Source organism: Pseudorasbora parva, chromosome 24, assembly GCF_024679245.1.
Source record: "Pseudorasbora parva isolate DD20220531a chromosome 24, ASM2467924v1, whole genome shotgun sequence".
NCBI lineage: Eukaryota > Metazoa > Chordata > Actinopteri > Cypriniformes > Gobionidae > Pseudorasbora > Pseudorasbora parva.
Window position 1 is genome coordinate 33,486,234 of NC_090195.1, and position 16,182 is coordinate 33,502,415.

The following is a 16,182-nucleotide window of genomic DNA, read 5'->3' on the forward strand; positions in this document are numbered from 1 at the left end:
GTATATATATATATGTATGTATATATATATGTGTGTATATATATATGTATATATATATATATATGTATGTATATATATATATATATATATATATATATATATATATATATATATATATATATATATATATATATATATATATATATATATATATATATATCACTTAGCAACAGCCTAGCAACACTACACTACATTACATTAACTTTTTAATGGGCAAAAAGCACTTGCATTTTCTTTGGATAAATCATGTATTAAAATCAAATTCAAGGTCCCATTCAAATCAAGTCATGCTTATTCAAGCTTGGAGACAATTAAAAAGAAAGTTGTGTATATGTATTATTTTTCTGCAATTAGTAAAATGAGTATTTGAAACAATTTTTATTCCATGGTCTTGAGAGAGATTGGAATCGCTAATGTCTCCACTCGGGGAAAGAAGGGAGAGTTGATTGATTTGTACGTCTGAAGGTTATATTTATTCAGATTTCTGTCCCATCTGGCTGAACATTTTGACCCCTGAGCATTCCCTTCATTAACATATAAAACACTTTTCCTTCAAATCTGAAGGAATGCCTCACTGGGTTAAACAGTGGCTTGAGAGAGAGTGAAAGGCTTGGAAAATCTGCTCACTCTTCCGCTCACCATAGGTCACACAGGGTTGCAAAGCAAATAAAAATCCGTAATGAGTATAATCACATCAGAAATAGCAGCTCTATTTCCAACATTGACTTGCCCGAGAGCTGCACAGTCTTGTTGCTGGCTGTCAATCAACGGGATATATCAATTCAGTTATTCCTCTACCTGTGGATCATAAAACAGATTCATTTAACGTGGTCACATTGGGGGGTGGTTACATTTTAAGGATTCTGTCACTTTTGACCGGGAGGAGGACAAGTGTGACCCTTAAATGAAGAGGACCAGTATTTGGGAGCAGGTCCTGGTTCAGTTAGTTAGTAATGTGTTAAAACTGCCAATTATGGTAAGGGCCGGGACATTTCCCAGACATGCTCGAATCGCTAGGACCAATCACAATACACTTGTCCAGCCGACCAATCAGAGCACTGTGCTTTTCAGAAGAAGGGGCTTCATATAGACACATGAACTTAACAGCATTACTGTAAGACTGGGAAGAGAGGAGCTGCAACAATGGACAATATGGAGAAAATAATGTTTTTTGAACATTCAAGCTTAAAATCCTGTTCTAGTAGAGCCCAAAAACTAAATCAAGACAGGACATAAGGTCCTCTTTATTCTGACGTATTTCCTAGTGAGTATTCTTTAAAAGAACAAGTAGTAGGGTGATGATTGGCTTATGAATGTATGCATAAATATATAAAAATCTTAAAAAGAGGAGCAAGTTTTCATGAAAGATTACAGAGCGAACATTTAAGTTGTTATTTGGAATAACAAACTGATAAATCATCCAGAAACCGATCAGAAACGTTTCTTGAGATCTGAGGCTCTGATTTCATGTTGTCTTAAAGCTCATGCTGCAGCACACCAGAAGAACGTCAAGGTTTTGGGTTAGTGTAGATTAGTTTTGACTACTTCTAACTAAAGTAGGTTACTTGCTGAGTCATCCTTGTTAAAACATTTGTCACACTGAAAGAAACAAATACTAAAATGGAGTATGTTTCTCATTCAGCTGTTGTTCTTTTCTGCAGCTGGTGCTGGTAATAAGATGGGTTGGGCTTTTGGTCTCGGGCTGGAGAGGTTGGCCATGGTTCTGTTCGGCATCCCCGATATCCGACTTTTCTGGAGCGAGGATGAACGCTTCCTGAAACAGTTCCGCCTTTCTGACATCTATCAGCCTGTCACCTTCCAGGTAAGATTCACAACATTACTCACAAATAGAGATATCATCTAGTAACCATAAGGGCCGTTCACACTAAGGACAATAACTGAAGTTGAAGTTTTTCATTCTAATTCTATGAGAATAGGGAAAGTGTAAGGGGCCAATTGCTCAAAACACATTTTTGCGGTTAAAAATGTAAGAAACAGATTTTTAAAAACGTTTTTTTTTCACTGACCTGTGTTATGCACGAGATGCAGCAATAGACGCAAGATGTGAAAGACACAAACATCATCTAGTGCATGTTTACATTGCAGCTGATTGCTGAGTGCGACCATTCTACGTCATCAACCTAGAATTCAAACAAAATGGTGCCGCCCATAGTCCAAATATAAAATCGATTTTTTTAAATAATGTAGGTCTTTCATGTGTTTTCTACTACATATATCAGTAAGAGACATCATTCATGTTATATTAAGCCATACAAGTCTTAACACCAAGGGATCCCTTTAAACAAACAAATAAAATGACACCATTCGTATTTAGAAGATATGACCATTGAAAACTTCCACAAATATGGATCAATGATTTTGCCCCCTACATTATAAACATATTGTTCCCACATATTTCCTACATGGTGAATGGCTCGTAGTGCACTATATAGGGGATAGGGAATGATCAGACAGTGCACTATATAGGGGGTAGGGAATGATCAGACAGTGCACTATATAGGGCAGGGGTCCCAAATCTCGGTCCTGGAGGGCTACTGTCCTGCAGAGTTTAGCTCCAACCCCAATCAAACACACCTGAACCAGCTAATCAATGTCTTACTAGGGCCTATAAAGGAGCTAAACTCGGCAGGACATTGGCCCTTCAGGACAGAGTTTGGAGACCCCTGATATAGGGGATAGTGAACGATCAGACAGTGCACTATATAGGGGATAGTGAACGATCAGACAGTGCACTATATAGGGGATAGGGAACGATCAAACAGTGCACTATATAGGGGATAGGGAACGATCAGACAGTGCACTAAATAGGGGATAGGGAACGATCAGACAGTGCACTATATAGGGGATAGGGAACGATCAGACAGTGCACTATATAGGGGATAGGGAACGACCGTGCACTATATAGGGGATAGGGAACGATCAGACAGTGCACTATATAGGGGATAGAGAACGATCGAGAGGGGATAGGGAGCGATTGAGACAGTGTAAATATGCTTTCCATTGTGGCGAATGAAGTCTGGTTTCACACGAGCCTCCGTAGCTTGAGTCCAGAGACACAATAGCACAGAGCTGATGATGTGATCAAGTTGGTACAGACCAGAAAACATATCGGACCTCTTTGAATTCTGCACAGAATGCAGTATTTTAAAGCGTTATGGAGGAGAAACGGTTAGAGATTAGGAGGAAAGTGCGGTATTACCTAAGCGCTATTGGCCTTTTTTTTAAAGGGGAGGATATGTCCTACCCTGTCTTCCTCTTTCAGTGGAAATTACGTCAACACATTGAATAATGCTGTGCGTTTCAAGGCATTTCAGTGGACCTTAATGCTACTTAGATTTTCCTATATTGCTGTAGCACATCAATGGAATAAACTCTCTTTTTTCCTAGCGTGACCTTATATGCGTCATGTATGTCCTATATTGTTGGGGGACCTTTGTCTATTAAAGGTCTAGGCCTGACACTGAGCATGTCCTCCTGTAGCGGTGTGTGTAGCATCAGGCAAGCTTGATGCTCGTCCTGCAGGGAATGTGTGTGACTGATTACCTGTGCTCTCTGGCTGTAGGTCATTTCTCAGCCCGTCTCCCTCTCTGCCCACTGTCCATTACTCAGAGAACGAGAGAGAGAGACATTTGCTTGTCAGTGTGCCTGATGCTCTGCTGGGTTTATATATGACTGTCTCTCTGTCTGTCTCTCTTTCCACTGGTAATGAGGTATGACCGTGGGGTCAGCGCTCTCCTCCGCCCTTGTGTGTTTTGCTGTGTCCTATGGGAGCAACGTGCACAACATACACACATAAGCACACTATAAATCACTGCACACAATAAGACTTGCTGTATGACACACACATTGCATCCACACTCTTAGACAAAAACTAGAAGTGCAATGCAGGTTTTCTTTAGACAAGCATACAGTCCACTCTTCAGTCGCCTCACAAACACTAACGGCATGCTTACATGATCACTATAGTGCATTTTCATTTACATCAAGCACATTAGGATATGACCAAGGGCATATTTTTGCCGTAGGGCATGATATAGTCATAATTTTCACTGGTGGTTTACTGGTGGAAATGCGATGTGTTGCAGTGATTTAATTTAGTGATTTTATACTTGAGCAACTCCCAAATGTGCTCAACTACAACAACTCTTCCTCTTCTCAACATGTTTCTGGGGGTGGGGTTTATGTAAATGTCAGGGTTTGTGATATCACTAACCCGTAAGGAAGCCCATTGTAGTCCTTAAAAAGAGATTTCTGTAAAAGAAAATATATTCCTTTGATTTGAACTTTGAGCGTCATAAATTTGCAGTTGGTTATTCTCAAACAAGTCATTTCAGTGAGTTGTTCTGTATCTTTCAACATGATGCTCATTCATGTTTATTTAATGCTATAACTTGTAGTAAAAAAGTAAGAGATGATCGGTTCATGTGCCACTTGAACTGAAGCGCTAAAGTGATCTGTCAGACCACATTAAAGAGCGTCAAAATTACAATTATTGCTTGATTTTCAATATTAAAGGGTTAGTTCACCTTAAAATGAATTGTATGTCATTAATGACTCACCCTAATGTCGTTCCACACCTGTAAGACATTTTCATATTTTATATTCATAAAGTTCATTTTATATTTAGTCTGAGAGCGTATGCTAGTGTATGCACACTATACTGTCCATGTCCAGGAAGGGAATAAAAACATCATCAAAGTAGTCCATATGAGACATCAGAGGGTTAATTAGAATCTCTTGTAGCATCGGAAATAACAAAAACGACAACTTTATTCAGCATTGTCTTCTCTTCCGCGTTTGTTTTCAATCCTCAAATAAAGATTCAAACGGTTATGAATCAGAGAATCGATCAATGATTCGGATCGCATGTCAAACTGCTGAAATCACGTGACACTGGCTATCCGAATCACTGATCAATTCACTGATTCATGACCTTTTGAATCTTTATTTGTCTTACGGGTCTGGAACGACATTAGGGTGAGTCATTAATGACATCATTTTTTTATTTTTGGGTGAACTAACCCTTTAAGTCTCAGCTTTCAAATTCTGTCAATTTTGTTTCATTTCAAAAGTAACAAAGCCTATTGCGATTGGATGAGCCCCATCTGGGAAATTGTGTATGGGGCCATTGTACTGTATGTTTTTGCTTTGTCATTCTTGGAATGCCTGTCAGCCAATCAAATTAGAGGAGCAGAATAATAATTTACCTATGGCTGTTTTAAGGTCATTTGTCATCTTTCACCACCCCCCTCCTTACAGTTTTCATTTCATTTCGCTGATTTGTTTTCTCTTCTCTTGTGGAAGACGACTACCGGTGCTTTATAAGTATAAAGAGACTTTCTGAGAGCCGGAGGGTTCAGAGCCTGACTGCTGTACGGATACTAACCCTTGTAGGTATGACTGGCCTCAGGGTGTGACTGTAGATTTAACCTCAGACTGAAGAGATGCCTCGCTCACACCAACACCCTCCTCTGTGTGTGTGTGTGTGTGTGTGTGTGTGTGTGTGTGTGTGTGTGTGTGTGTGTGTGTGTGTGTGTGTGTGTGTGTGTGTGTGCTGAGTCACTCAGAAAATGGTGAGGTTTTTGAATATGCTTGGTATTGTACAATAAGATTGTATTTTTAGTTGTTAGAGTGGCTGCAGTTTTTTGTTTCTTTTTTTTTCTTGAATTTCTATTGGCAATAACTTTGTCTGAGGAGTAAAACAAAATCATCACTTGGTCAGCAGAAAGTTTCATTTCTCCCCCTCCACCATAGCTCCATCAAAAGTTTTAAACCTATAACCTATGACACAGGAATCTCCATGGACTATGATGTTTGCGGATGACATTGTGATCTGTAGTGAGAGCAGGGAGCAGGTGGAGGAAAGTCTAGAGAGGTGGAGGTTTGCTCTTGAGAGAAGAAGAATGAAGGTTAGTCGCAGCAAGACAGAATACATGTGTGTGAATGAGAGAGAACCAAGTGGAACAGTGAAGTTACAGGGAGAAGAGGTAAAGAATTTGCAGGGTCATCAGTCCAGAGCAATGGGGAGTGTGGAAAAGAGGTGAAGAAGCGTGTGCAGGCAGGTTGGAATTGGTGGAGAAAAGTGTCAGATCTGTTGTGTGATAAAAGAGTACCAGCAAGAATGAAAGGAAAGGTGTACAGGACAGTAGTGAGACCAGCGATGTTGTATGGTTTGAGGAAAAGACAGGAGGAGGAGCTAGAGGTAGCAGAGCTGAAGATGTTGAGGTCCTCTTTGGGAGTGACGAGGATGGATAGGATCAGGAATGAGTACATCAGAGGGACAGCACATGTGAGATGTTTTGGAGACAAAGTTAGAGAGGCCAGGTTGAGATGGTTTGGACATGCTCAGAGGAGGGAGAGTGAATATATCAGCAAAAGGATGCTGAGGTTAGAGCTGCCAGACAGGAGGTCGAGAGGAAGACCAAAGAGGAGGTTTATGGATGTAGTGAAGGAGGACATGAAGGTACTCGATCTGAGAGAAGAGGATACAGAAGATATGAATAGATGGAGGTAGATGATTCGCTGTGGCGACCCCTGAAGGGAATAGCTGTAAGAAAAAGAAGACGACACTATTTTAAAATAAAAAAGAACTAAAAATAACAATGTGAATACATTTCAGGCTAAACGCTATAGTGCGGGGAACACATATTCACAATTAACTATGACATTTGCCAATAAATTCCTATTTACCGCTTATTAATAGTTAGTAAGGTAGTTGTTAAGTTTAGGTATTGCGATGTAGAATATGCTTATGCAAAATAAGGCATTAATATGTGCTTTTTAGTACTAATAAGTAGAAAAATCCTAGTAATATGCATGTTAATAAGCAACTATTGAACTCTAAAATAAAGTTATCCTAAAATTCATGGCAGAAGTATTTATTGTGAATCATTTGAATGATTTAATTAGCACGGGTGTATTTTAACATGTTTTGCTTTTGCTGGCAGTTTACAAAAGCTGCAAAACTATTCTTATTTCCACCCTTTTTCTGCTCCACATGTCCTAACACATAGATTTCTTCTTGTGTTTTTCTCCCCGCCGCAGCCTCTCAGTAAGTACCCTCCTCTCTACAATGACATCTCTTTTTGGCTGCCGGCCGAAGGTTACACAGAAAACGACTTCTACGACCTGGTGCGCAGCATCGGAGGAGACCTAGTGGAGAAGGTCACGCTGGTGGACGAGTTCACGCATCCAAAGTAAGAAATCCAACATGTCAGGTACAAAAATGCTCTGAGCCGAAACAAAGCCACTGCTTCTAGCACATACAGGACCCTAACAGGCGTTCCAGTAGCACTAGGCCAAAAAACACAGACAATTATTTATCAGAAATGCAAACTTCCTGTTCTGTATCAGTACGTGTATCTGCTTTTCAGTGAAAAGTTGGTAAGGCTTTATTTTACAGTGTCCTTGTTACATATGTTACATCTTACCATAGTAATAACAGTAAATCTAACTATACCTCAATCATAATCCGACCCTATCCCTATAGTAAGTACATGTAGTTCATTAATATCACTCAATACTTTAATATAATATTACACTGCAACAATGACACCTTAAAACCAAGTTAATAAAGTAAAATAGGTATTAAGATGTGTTGTCAGAGAATATATATTAAATCTTATTTATATATAGGATCTTAAAAAAAATCTTAGTGAGGTTTATTTTAATTATGAAATATTTTTAAAGAAATTTTCACCCATATACAAAGCCTATTTTAACCTTTTTTAGTAAATATATATATATATATATACTAAACATTTTTTTAAGTCTATATATATATTTATTTATTTATTTATTTATTTATTTATTTATTTTTTTTTTTTTTTTTTACAAAGCTCTACAACAAGATATATAAAACTAAGCTAGATACGTATTTTTCAGAAAATGTATATTGCATCTTATTTACATAAAAAAATTGAGTAATAGTTTTGACTTAGTTTTGAGTAATAACTAAGTTGGGTTGGATTTTTATGTAATATTTTTTTCTTGGTGAGTATCAATACATTCTTGATTTAATGAAAGTTGTATAAATTAGTCACTTTTATTATATTTATATCATTTTATTATTTTTAAAGTATTTATATGCAGTGGTTGCATAAATATTTATGTTTATTATTTAATTATTATTTTTCTAAAACATTTCTATGCCATGATTGCACAAATACCGCAAATTTAAATTCAATATCCAAAATACATTGAAATGTCATTCATGTGTCAAAAGGTCTGTTCTTCTTCACAGAATGATAATTTTATCGGATGGATGGATGGATGGATGGATGGATGGATGGATGGATGGATGGATGGATGGATGGATGGATGGATGGGGATTTTAGGAAATTGCTGTATTCCGTCAGGTTTCTTTGTGTTCATTTGTATTTGTCATTCTTTGCAATCATTGTCAAAGCTAATGGCGTCTGCAGGAGAGAATGCTAATGTTACTGCGGGGCTGTTGGCAGTGTGGCGTTCATCTGTTGCCAGAGGAGCAGGGGTCAACAATGCTTAATGGCTTCGTTTTGAACTCTCGAGCATTAGGCTCCATTTCATGTTGGATGGTGTTTGTCAGGCCCTTCTGACTCATTAGCTCTTTCTTCCGTCGTCCATTCACAAACACTTTCACAACCCACAGAACGATCTGATGATTTTCCCTGAATGCAGTTCACATGACACAGCTCTTCCTGAGCTAGTGGACTGCAGAGACTGTACTCGGGTTGCCCTTTTCCTGTTTCCTCGCCCTGTGACATCAATAATTAATTTTTAAAGAGGATGAGAAGTTCACCTGCGGGCACAGCGGTCCGGCTGTCCCGAGTCCCCTCTACTGAAACAGACCGTGTGTGCGTGTGTGTGTGTGTTAAATGATACAGCGAGAACCTGCAGTGCGTAAAAAGAGCCGCAAACATTCATCTCTGTCCATGCTCTTAATCTTTTTTAAATAGCAACCTTTTCCCACCCCTTCCCCTAATGACATCCATAAATAAGATGACATCATGAGATGCTGCAAGGCTGTAATAGCCCATACGGCAGCTGGAAACTGAAAGAGATTGGTGTTTGTTTTGCTCTTTTTCTAATTCAGTTTGGTCCAGACCTATGTTTGTGCACACATTACTTTGAAAACAAATACATTAGTTAGATAGTTTGTGATTCGTCACGCTATTGCCACAGTAGAGGTACTTTTATAAGTAGCTGTAGTGTGTGTGTGTGTGCTCGTGTGTGTGTGTGCGTGCGTGTTGCTGAGATCTCCTGCAGCTAATTTCCTCTTTATGATCATTTTGCTGCAGTTGCGTCAATGCCTGTGAGCTTTGCTTCATACTTTCTCCAACCAGAGAGAGAGGGCGCGGGGGGAAAGGGTGAAGGAGACATCAATACTTACTTTAAACCTCTTCTCAAACTTCAAATCACTAATTAAAGCAAGAGGACGGCCAATCACAGCTCATCTAGCCTCCGACCGGCAGAAATGTCACATTCACAATATTGTCCTAATCATTTTCTCTCGTTTTCTCTGCGGTACTGCTGACTCTGGCAGTTTTGAGAGCTGGTAATATGATGAGATTGGCAGCAAGTCTCCCATCATACTCTTCTTTAGTGCGCTGAGGAAGATTCTGGCATCAGACATGCCCTCAGAGAACCATCAGAAACAAAACGCTTTTCCTTTTTGCTCGCTGTTTTACTTGTGACAACACAGCAGGGTTTTCCCGTGAAACTTAGTACATTTCGAGCAATGTGAGTGATTCTCATCTCTACAAAACAATGAATATCTAAGATTCCAATAGACGTTTTTCAAAACAATAATGAACTTTTATCCATTTTTTTTTTTTTTTAAATCGAAATATCCGTTTTTGGCCTTCTCTTTGCTTTCTTGCCTTTTTCATAATGACATTGTCATTTTTCAGGTAATTAACTTTTTCAAGGAAAAGTCTCCTACTTTTATCACTTTATCTGTTTTTTGGTGTGTTTACGATTCTCCGCCCTATCTTGTATGTCAAACCTGTTACCATAATTTTGTATAGTAACATTTAACATAAAAATTTAACATTAAAATTAGTTTCACAGATTACAAAAAGTACTGTATAGTTTCACACCTTAAGGGGGGGGGGGGGAGCTTTTTACACTGTTAAAGACTTGGATTCCCATCCTAAACATAGACAAAGTTTCAAAAACTAATGTTGGACGTTTGATGGAGTATTTCTGTGTCAAAAATACTCCTTCCAGTTTCTCACAAGTTTCGGAGAGTTTTTTTTCGAGTATGGGTCGGCTTGATGTTAATAGAGTGGAAGGTCCTTGTATGGGCCGTACGGGCTCTTCTCCCGGTAGGGTGCGCGCGCACATGACTAGAGCGAGAGAGGAAATGTACGCCCATAAACACTCGCTCACTCGATCCAGTCGTCGTTATAGTCCACGCTGCGCTCCACTTTATTCCTATGGGTGACATCAAGCGACTTCAACGCTTCAGCACAGCATTCCGGGAAGGCAGCGCTGCATTTGAACCGATTTGAACGCAGAAATGACGGGAAGCTTCACAACATCGCTTTAGTCACGTGGCAAAAGTGGATCTCCACCATTCACTGCTGTCAGGACTTTACCAAATCATACCAAAGAAGTGTGTTTTTGACTGAGCGGTCCCAGCGATAAAGGTTCGGTCCTGCTTTGGAAGCAGCTGGTGAGCAAACTGCTTCAAATGTCTGTGCTGTTGGCTATCGTCACGTGAGTACACATCAGTAAACGACACGATCGCGTGCTTCGCTATTCAAATGTGTTTACAGACTCTGTTGTTCTCTGTATAACGTTACACTAGTCTGACGTGCAAAACCGTTTTGCTTGCTACTGCTAAGGTTTAGTCGCATACAATAGTCCATAAACCGAATCATGTCCTCATAAACTGCGAGTAAAGACACACAAATGTTGACAGGGCACTAAATACAGTCCATACCACAGAGACGGACGTCCTACTGCTGTTTCTCCTGTTCAATTTATTTTAGCCTCCGAATGATTCTGGATCATATATCTATTAGCTGAGCTCGATAGCCATGGGCTTCTCCACGCTTGAGGACGTGGCCGCTTTGAGCGTGATCGTCATTCTTTAGATCCGCCCACTCTATAGGTACTCAAGATTGACATGAGATTGACTGAAACTGAGTGTTTCACCCCCCCTTTAAGAAAAAGCTTGTGATGTCAAATTAAACTGTATTACATAACCCTGTTTCCATAATTTTGCGTAGTAAAAAACAACTGATAATTTAAACATGAACATTTAAAATATCAGATTTAAAGTCTCAATGCCAAATGTATTGTGTAGATTCACAACATTGAGCACAAGGCTTGTAATAACCAATGACATCATACAACTGTCCACCCTGTTACCATCAACACTATTTACATATTTTTGTATAGAAAACAACTGATAATTTTAAAGTAAGCATTAACTTGTCTTTCACAAAAGTACTTAATAATTTCAAAACTTTGAGCACAAGGCCTGTAATAACAAATCAAGTTGTAAAACTGTCCACCCTGTTACCTCTCTGAAGGCATAGACTATTCAAACAAATACTGAAATGCATAAAGCTTGGGATAGGACAATGCAATTTATTAACAGTTAAACACATGCGTTGCTTACTGATTTTCTGTGATTATAATTATTATTATTATTAGTAGTAGTAGTAGTATTTGCTTCTGTATTTTAGGATGTTGATTTAAAAGGGAATGAATTTAAAGGCACAGGTTGTCAAAGAGAAGGGTTTTAGTCTGCTGCCAACATTCATGTTGCTCAAACAGTGCTGGAGTATCTGTGCATCAAAGAAATACTTTGAACCCCTACACTTAAATTTGAGCAATAATGACTGCTATATTCCCCATAGTCTACATCGATGTGTAAGCAAAGACAAAACAGCAAAAATATTGTATAAATCAATACACTTTCGAACAACACAATGTATTTATCCGCACATCACTTACTTGTACTGTAATTCAATCAACTTTCCCAGCAGGCCGTATCTGCTGACAGTAGGTAAATCCTACACGCTGTGTTTTGCCTAACTGTTGTACTCATCCCTTTACTGCACATTCCCCTAACGAATGAAATGTAAAACCCAAAGGTGGGAAGTCATTTATAGTAAGCTAAGATATGCCAACATATTTTAGATGTATTTGTGACACGCGCATCCTTGCCTTAAGACAGCTCGAAAGACTCAGGTGTGCCTATCATTTATTCCGTTTCCAAAAATGTTCATGGAAAATTGTTTGCTGAAGTTTTTTCAAGGCTGAGTTGGCCTCATTGACAAATGCAATCTTAATGCTTCAACTTAGACAGTTAGAGAAAAGGTACACTTCATTTTTAGAAGAATGTGTGCAGGTTGTGAAATAGGCATCTGAATGTTAAAAAGGGCCAAATGCCACATTCAAAGTGAACTTTTCCCAACCTTTATATATAATAGATGTTTATATCCCTCAGAAATGTCAAGGTATTACAGGTAAGCGGTCCAGCAATAAACATTTCTGACGATTTTTAGCACCTGTCATTGAAATCATATCTAAGTCTTTCCCAATGACATATAAAGAATTGAAATGTCTCAGGAAATGTTCACTTTAGTGAGTAGACAAGGAAAAGCAAGTAGTGCAAATGTTTACTTTAGGAATGCTCTTTGTCTCTTTCAGTTCAATTGTGTGCACATTGTGTTTATGGGAATATTTAGCATAACAGAACATACAATATATTGGCAACACTTTGTGCGCTGGAGCGCAGTCTTTTTGGAACAGGAAGCTGGCTGTCCCCAAACTTTTCCACATTAGGAGCATGAAATTGTCCAAATATATCTTTGTATGCTGAAGCCTTAAGAGTTCCTTTCACTGGAACTAAGGTGCCAAGCCCAACCCCTGAAAAACAACCCCACACCATAATCCGCCCTCCACCAAACTTTACACTTGCCACAATGCAGTCAGGCAAGTACTTTTCTCCTGGAAACCCAAGACTCGTCCATCGGATTTCCAACCAGAGAAGCGTGATTGGTCACTCAGAGAATACGTCTCACTGCTCTAGAGTCCAGTGGCGGCTGCTTTACTCCACTGCATCTCACGCTTTGCATTGCTCTTGTTGATGTAAGGCTTGGATGAGATGCACGGTCATGGAAACCCATTCCATGAAGCTCTCTACACTGTTCTTGAGCTCATCTGAAGGCCACAGAAGTTTGGAGGTCTGGGGCTGTTGACTCTGAATTGCCAACTTTTGCGCACTGTGACCCTCAGCATGTACTGACCCCGCTCTGTGATTTTACGTGGATGAGTTGCTGTTGTTCCCAATTGCTTCCACTTTGTTATAATATCACTAACAGTTGAGCGTGGAATATTTAGTTGTGAGGAAATTTCACAAATGGACTTATTGCACAGGTGGCAACCTATCACGGTACCACGCTTGAGTTCACTGAGCTCCTAAATTAAATTGTGCATTTTAAATAAACAAGTAATTTTAATAGTACAATAATATTATTTTGTAAAATAAAATATTAAAATGTAAAATATAGGAAACTTAAAAAGTAGAAGTCAGTGAGCTCTCTCTCCTTTGCTCTCTTTTAACATGGCGGTGTTTGTTTGACATCAATAACAAATCTCACTTGATAGACACTATAATCCAACACAAATCTGCATTTATCGGACCGTAACGCTGTCAGGTGTTATCGAGCAGAATTAATTTGGAAAGTTGACAGAGCTGTCAATAAATCTGACAGCTGTGGACAGGAAACCTGACGGAGAACTGACGGATTTAGCTCGACTGAGCTCGTCACTCTGATGATTTACATTCTCTGTGGGTAATATAGTGTTGCTCTGCTGCTCGGTGTGTTATTGTGAGGTTTGATTAGGGGATATGTGACGCCATCTGTAGTAATATCATATTTTAGAGCGTCAGCATTGACTGCGTTGACAAGACTAAGTGTTTTGAGCCTCTCATGGTTATGTATTTATATGTTGGATGCATCACATCAAAACTGCATCATCAAGATTTATGTCATGCTGTGATCAGCTTTTTCTTTGCTGTGTGTGTGTGTGTGTGTGTGTGTGTGTGTGTGTGTGTGTGTGTGTGTGTGTGTGTGTGTGTGTGTGTGTGTGTGTGTGTGTGTGTGTGTGTGTGTGTGTGTGTGTGTGTGTGTGTGTGTGTGTGCGTGTTTGAGAGACGCTTGTTTAGCACTTTATTAATCAATTTGATTGATACAGCTAAAAGTTTAGCTTTATATGTTAATTAATTAATTAATAAATTAATTAGTAAAATTGACATTCACCCTTTATTCAAATATCATTTTAAAAAAATTATAATACTTTTTCGTCTCGGAGAGTACTTAATAAGAGTACTCTCTCTCTCTCTCTCTCTCTCTCTCTCTCTCTCTCTCTCTCTCTCTCTCTCTCTCTCTCTCTCTCTCTCTCTCTCTCTCCATATATATATATATATATATATATATACACACACACACACACACACATACATACATACAGACATACATACATAAACACATTTCCATATGCAAATAAGTTAAATTAAGAACTTAGAACTGAAATAGGGACTTAATGCATATTAATTGTGTTTATTCTCAACAAAAAATAATAAAATGATAAACCCTTCTTATAATGGATGTAGTGGAAGCTGAAAGTTATGCATATATATATATATATTTTAAGATTGTAAATTTGCTGGCTGAATGACTGAGGATGAGGGAGGGAGAGAAGATAGGTGTCAAAAAGTGTGAGCTTACATGACTGCAGTTGCAGCTAAGCACAGCCGGTCAGGTTGGGAGACAGTGGTAGGAGTAAGGGATGAACTGCTAGCAAATGGTTGTCCTCATCAGCAGGCTGCTGGAAGAGCCAGACTTGTTAAAAATCTGCCCTCTTTGTCGGAAGCCCGGGGGGATCCTTCCGGAAAGCTCTACAAGCCAGCAGGCTAATGTCTGCCACCATTACTGAGCCACAGTGAAGGAGACACAAGAGAGGAGTATATGTGTGTGTGTCTATGAGAGAGAGACAGCGGAGTGTATTTAATGGCCCATGGCTCAGAGAACGTCAACTATAGCCTTATGAATAATGGGGTGTTGTTGACGATGCAAAATTGTGCAGGGGGAGATGCTATGCATCACATTAGGCCTCACAAACAAGCTCAAACTCTTACATAAACTTACTAGCACATATCTCAAACCTGTAGTGAAATGGCACTAAATAAAGAGATGATGATGATGATGATGATGATAAATGTTTAGGCATATTTGACTAAATATTGAATTTAGGCTTATGTATTATGTAGCGCTCATTAATTGTTTAATTCTGATCTCAAATTGAATCACATTTAAAGGGATTTTTTTTCCAATGAGTCATTGCACAATAAGACCAGGAACATATAGTGAGGAACATTCTCGACTATTATTTAGATAAAGGCAGATTAAGAAAAAAGTAAGAATGTGTTTAGTGAATTAAAAAAGAGATATAAAGTCACCGAAGGGAGCTATAAATCCATACCTACAAAAAAAAGAAGTCACAGTTGCAAGGTTTACAGTTATATTTGGGAAATATAAGGCCACAATTACAAGAAATAAAGTTACAATTGTCATATTTAAAGTCACAGATGAGAGATATAATGCCCCAATAACAAGAAATAGTCACAATTCTAAGATTTAAAGTAACCGTTGGGAGATATAAAGTCACAATTGTAAGATTTAGTCACAGTTGAGAGCTATAAAACCACAATTACAAGAAATAAAGTCACAGTCGTCAGGTTTCAAGTCACAGTTGAGAGCTATAAAGGCTCAATTATGAGAAATAAGCTTTCATATATTGTGCAAAAATATAAAAAGTTAATTTCTGTAGTTCCATGGAGTAAAAATGGCAGATGCCACCCAAAACAGCTGCAAGTGAGAATGTGAATGCTAATGGAAACCATAACTTTCTGTAGGACCCTCTCTGACCCAGACACTATCAACACAGACCAGCCTATCAAATCAGAACAACTGAGCCAGAACGGCCGTAGTCGTAGAAGTGACCAAAAGGCCGGCCAGGCTTGCAGAACGATGGCTGACATGGCGGAAGCTCTCCAGACATCAGTCTTTTCTAGACTTCAGTAGTTCACAAATTCAGCCTCTTTGGGAGAGTGACCATAGGGGAACGACACTTCTGAGAAATGTGAAGTCAGCCTGG

At 38.9% G+C, this 16,182-nt stretch overlaps 1 protein-coding gene across 1 annotated transcript in view; it reads left to right on the plus strand.

Moving 5' to 3' along the window:
* fars2 (phenylalanyl-tRNA synthetase 2, mitochondrial) overlaps positions 1–16,182 on the plus strand; it is a 217,574-nt gene that overhangs the window by 123,836 nt on the left and 77,556 nt on the right. Inside the window, exons 5-6 of the mRNA XM_067434390.1 lie at positions 1,662–1,822; positions 7,066–7,217. Coding sequence (XP_067290491.1) covers positions 1,662–1,822; positions 7,066–7,217 — 313 coding nt within the window. The remainder of the gene's footprint in view (positions 1–1,661; positions 1,823–7,065; positions 7,218–16,182) is intronic.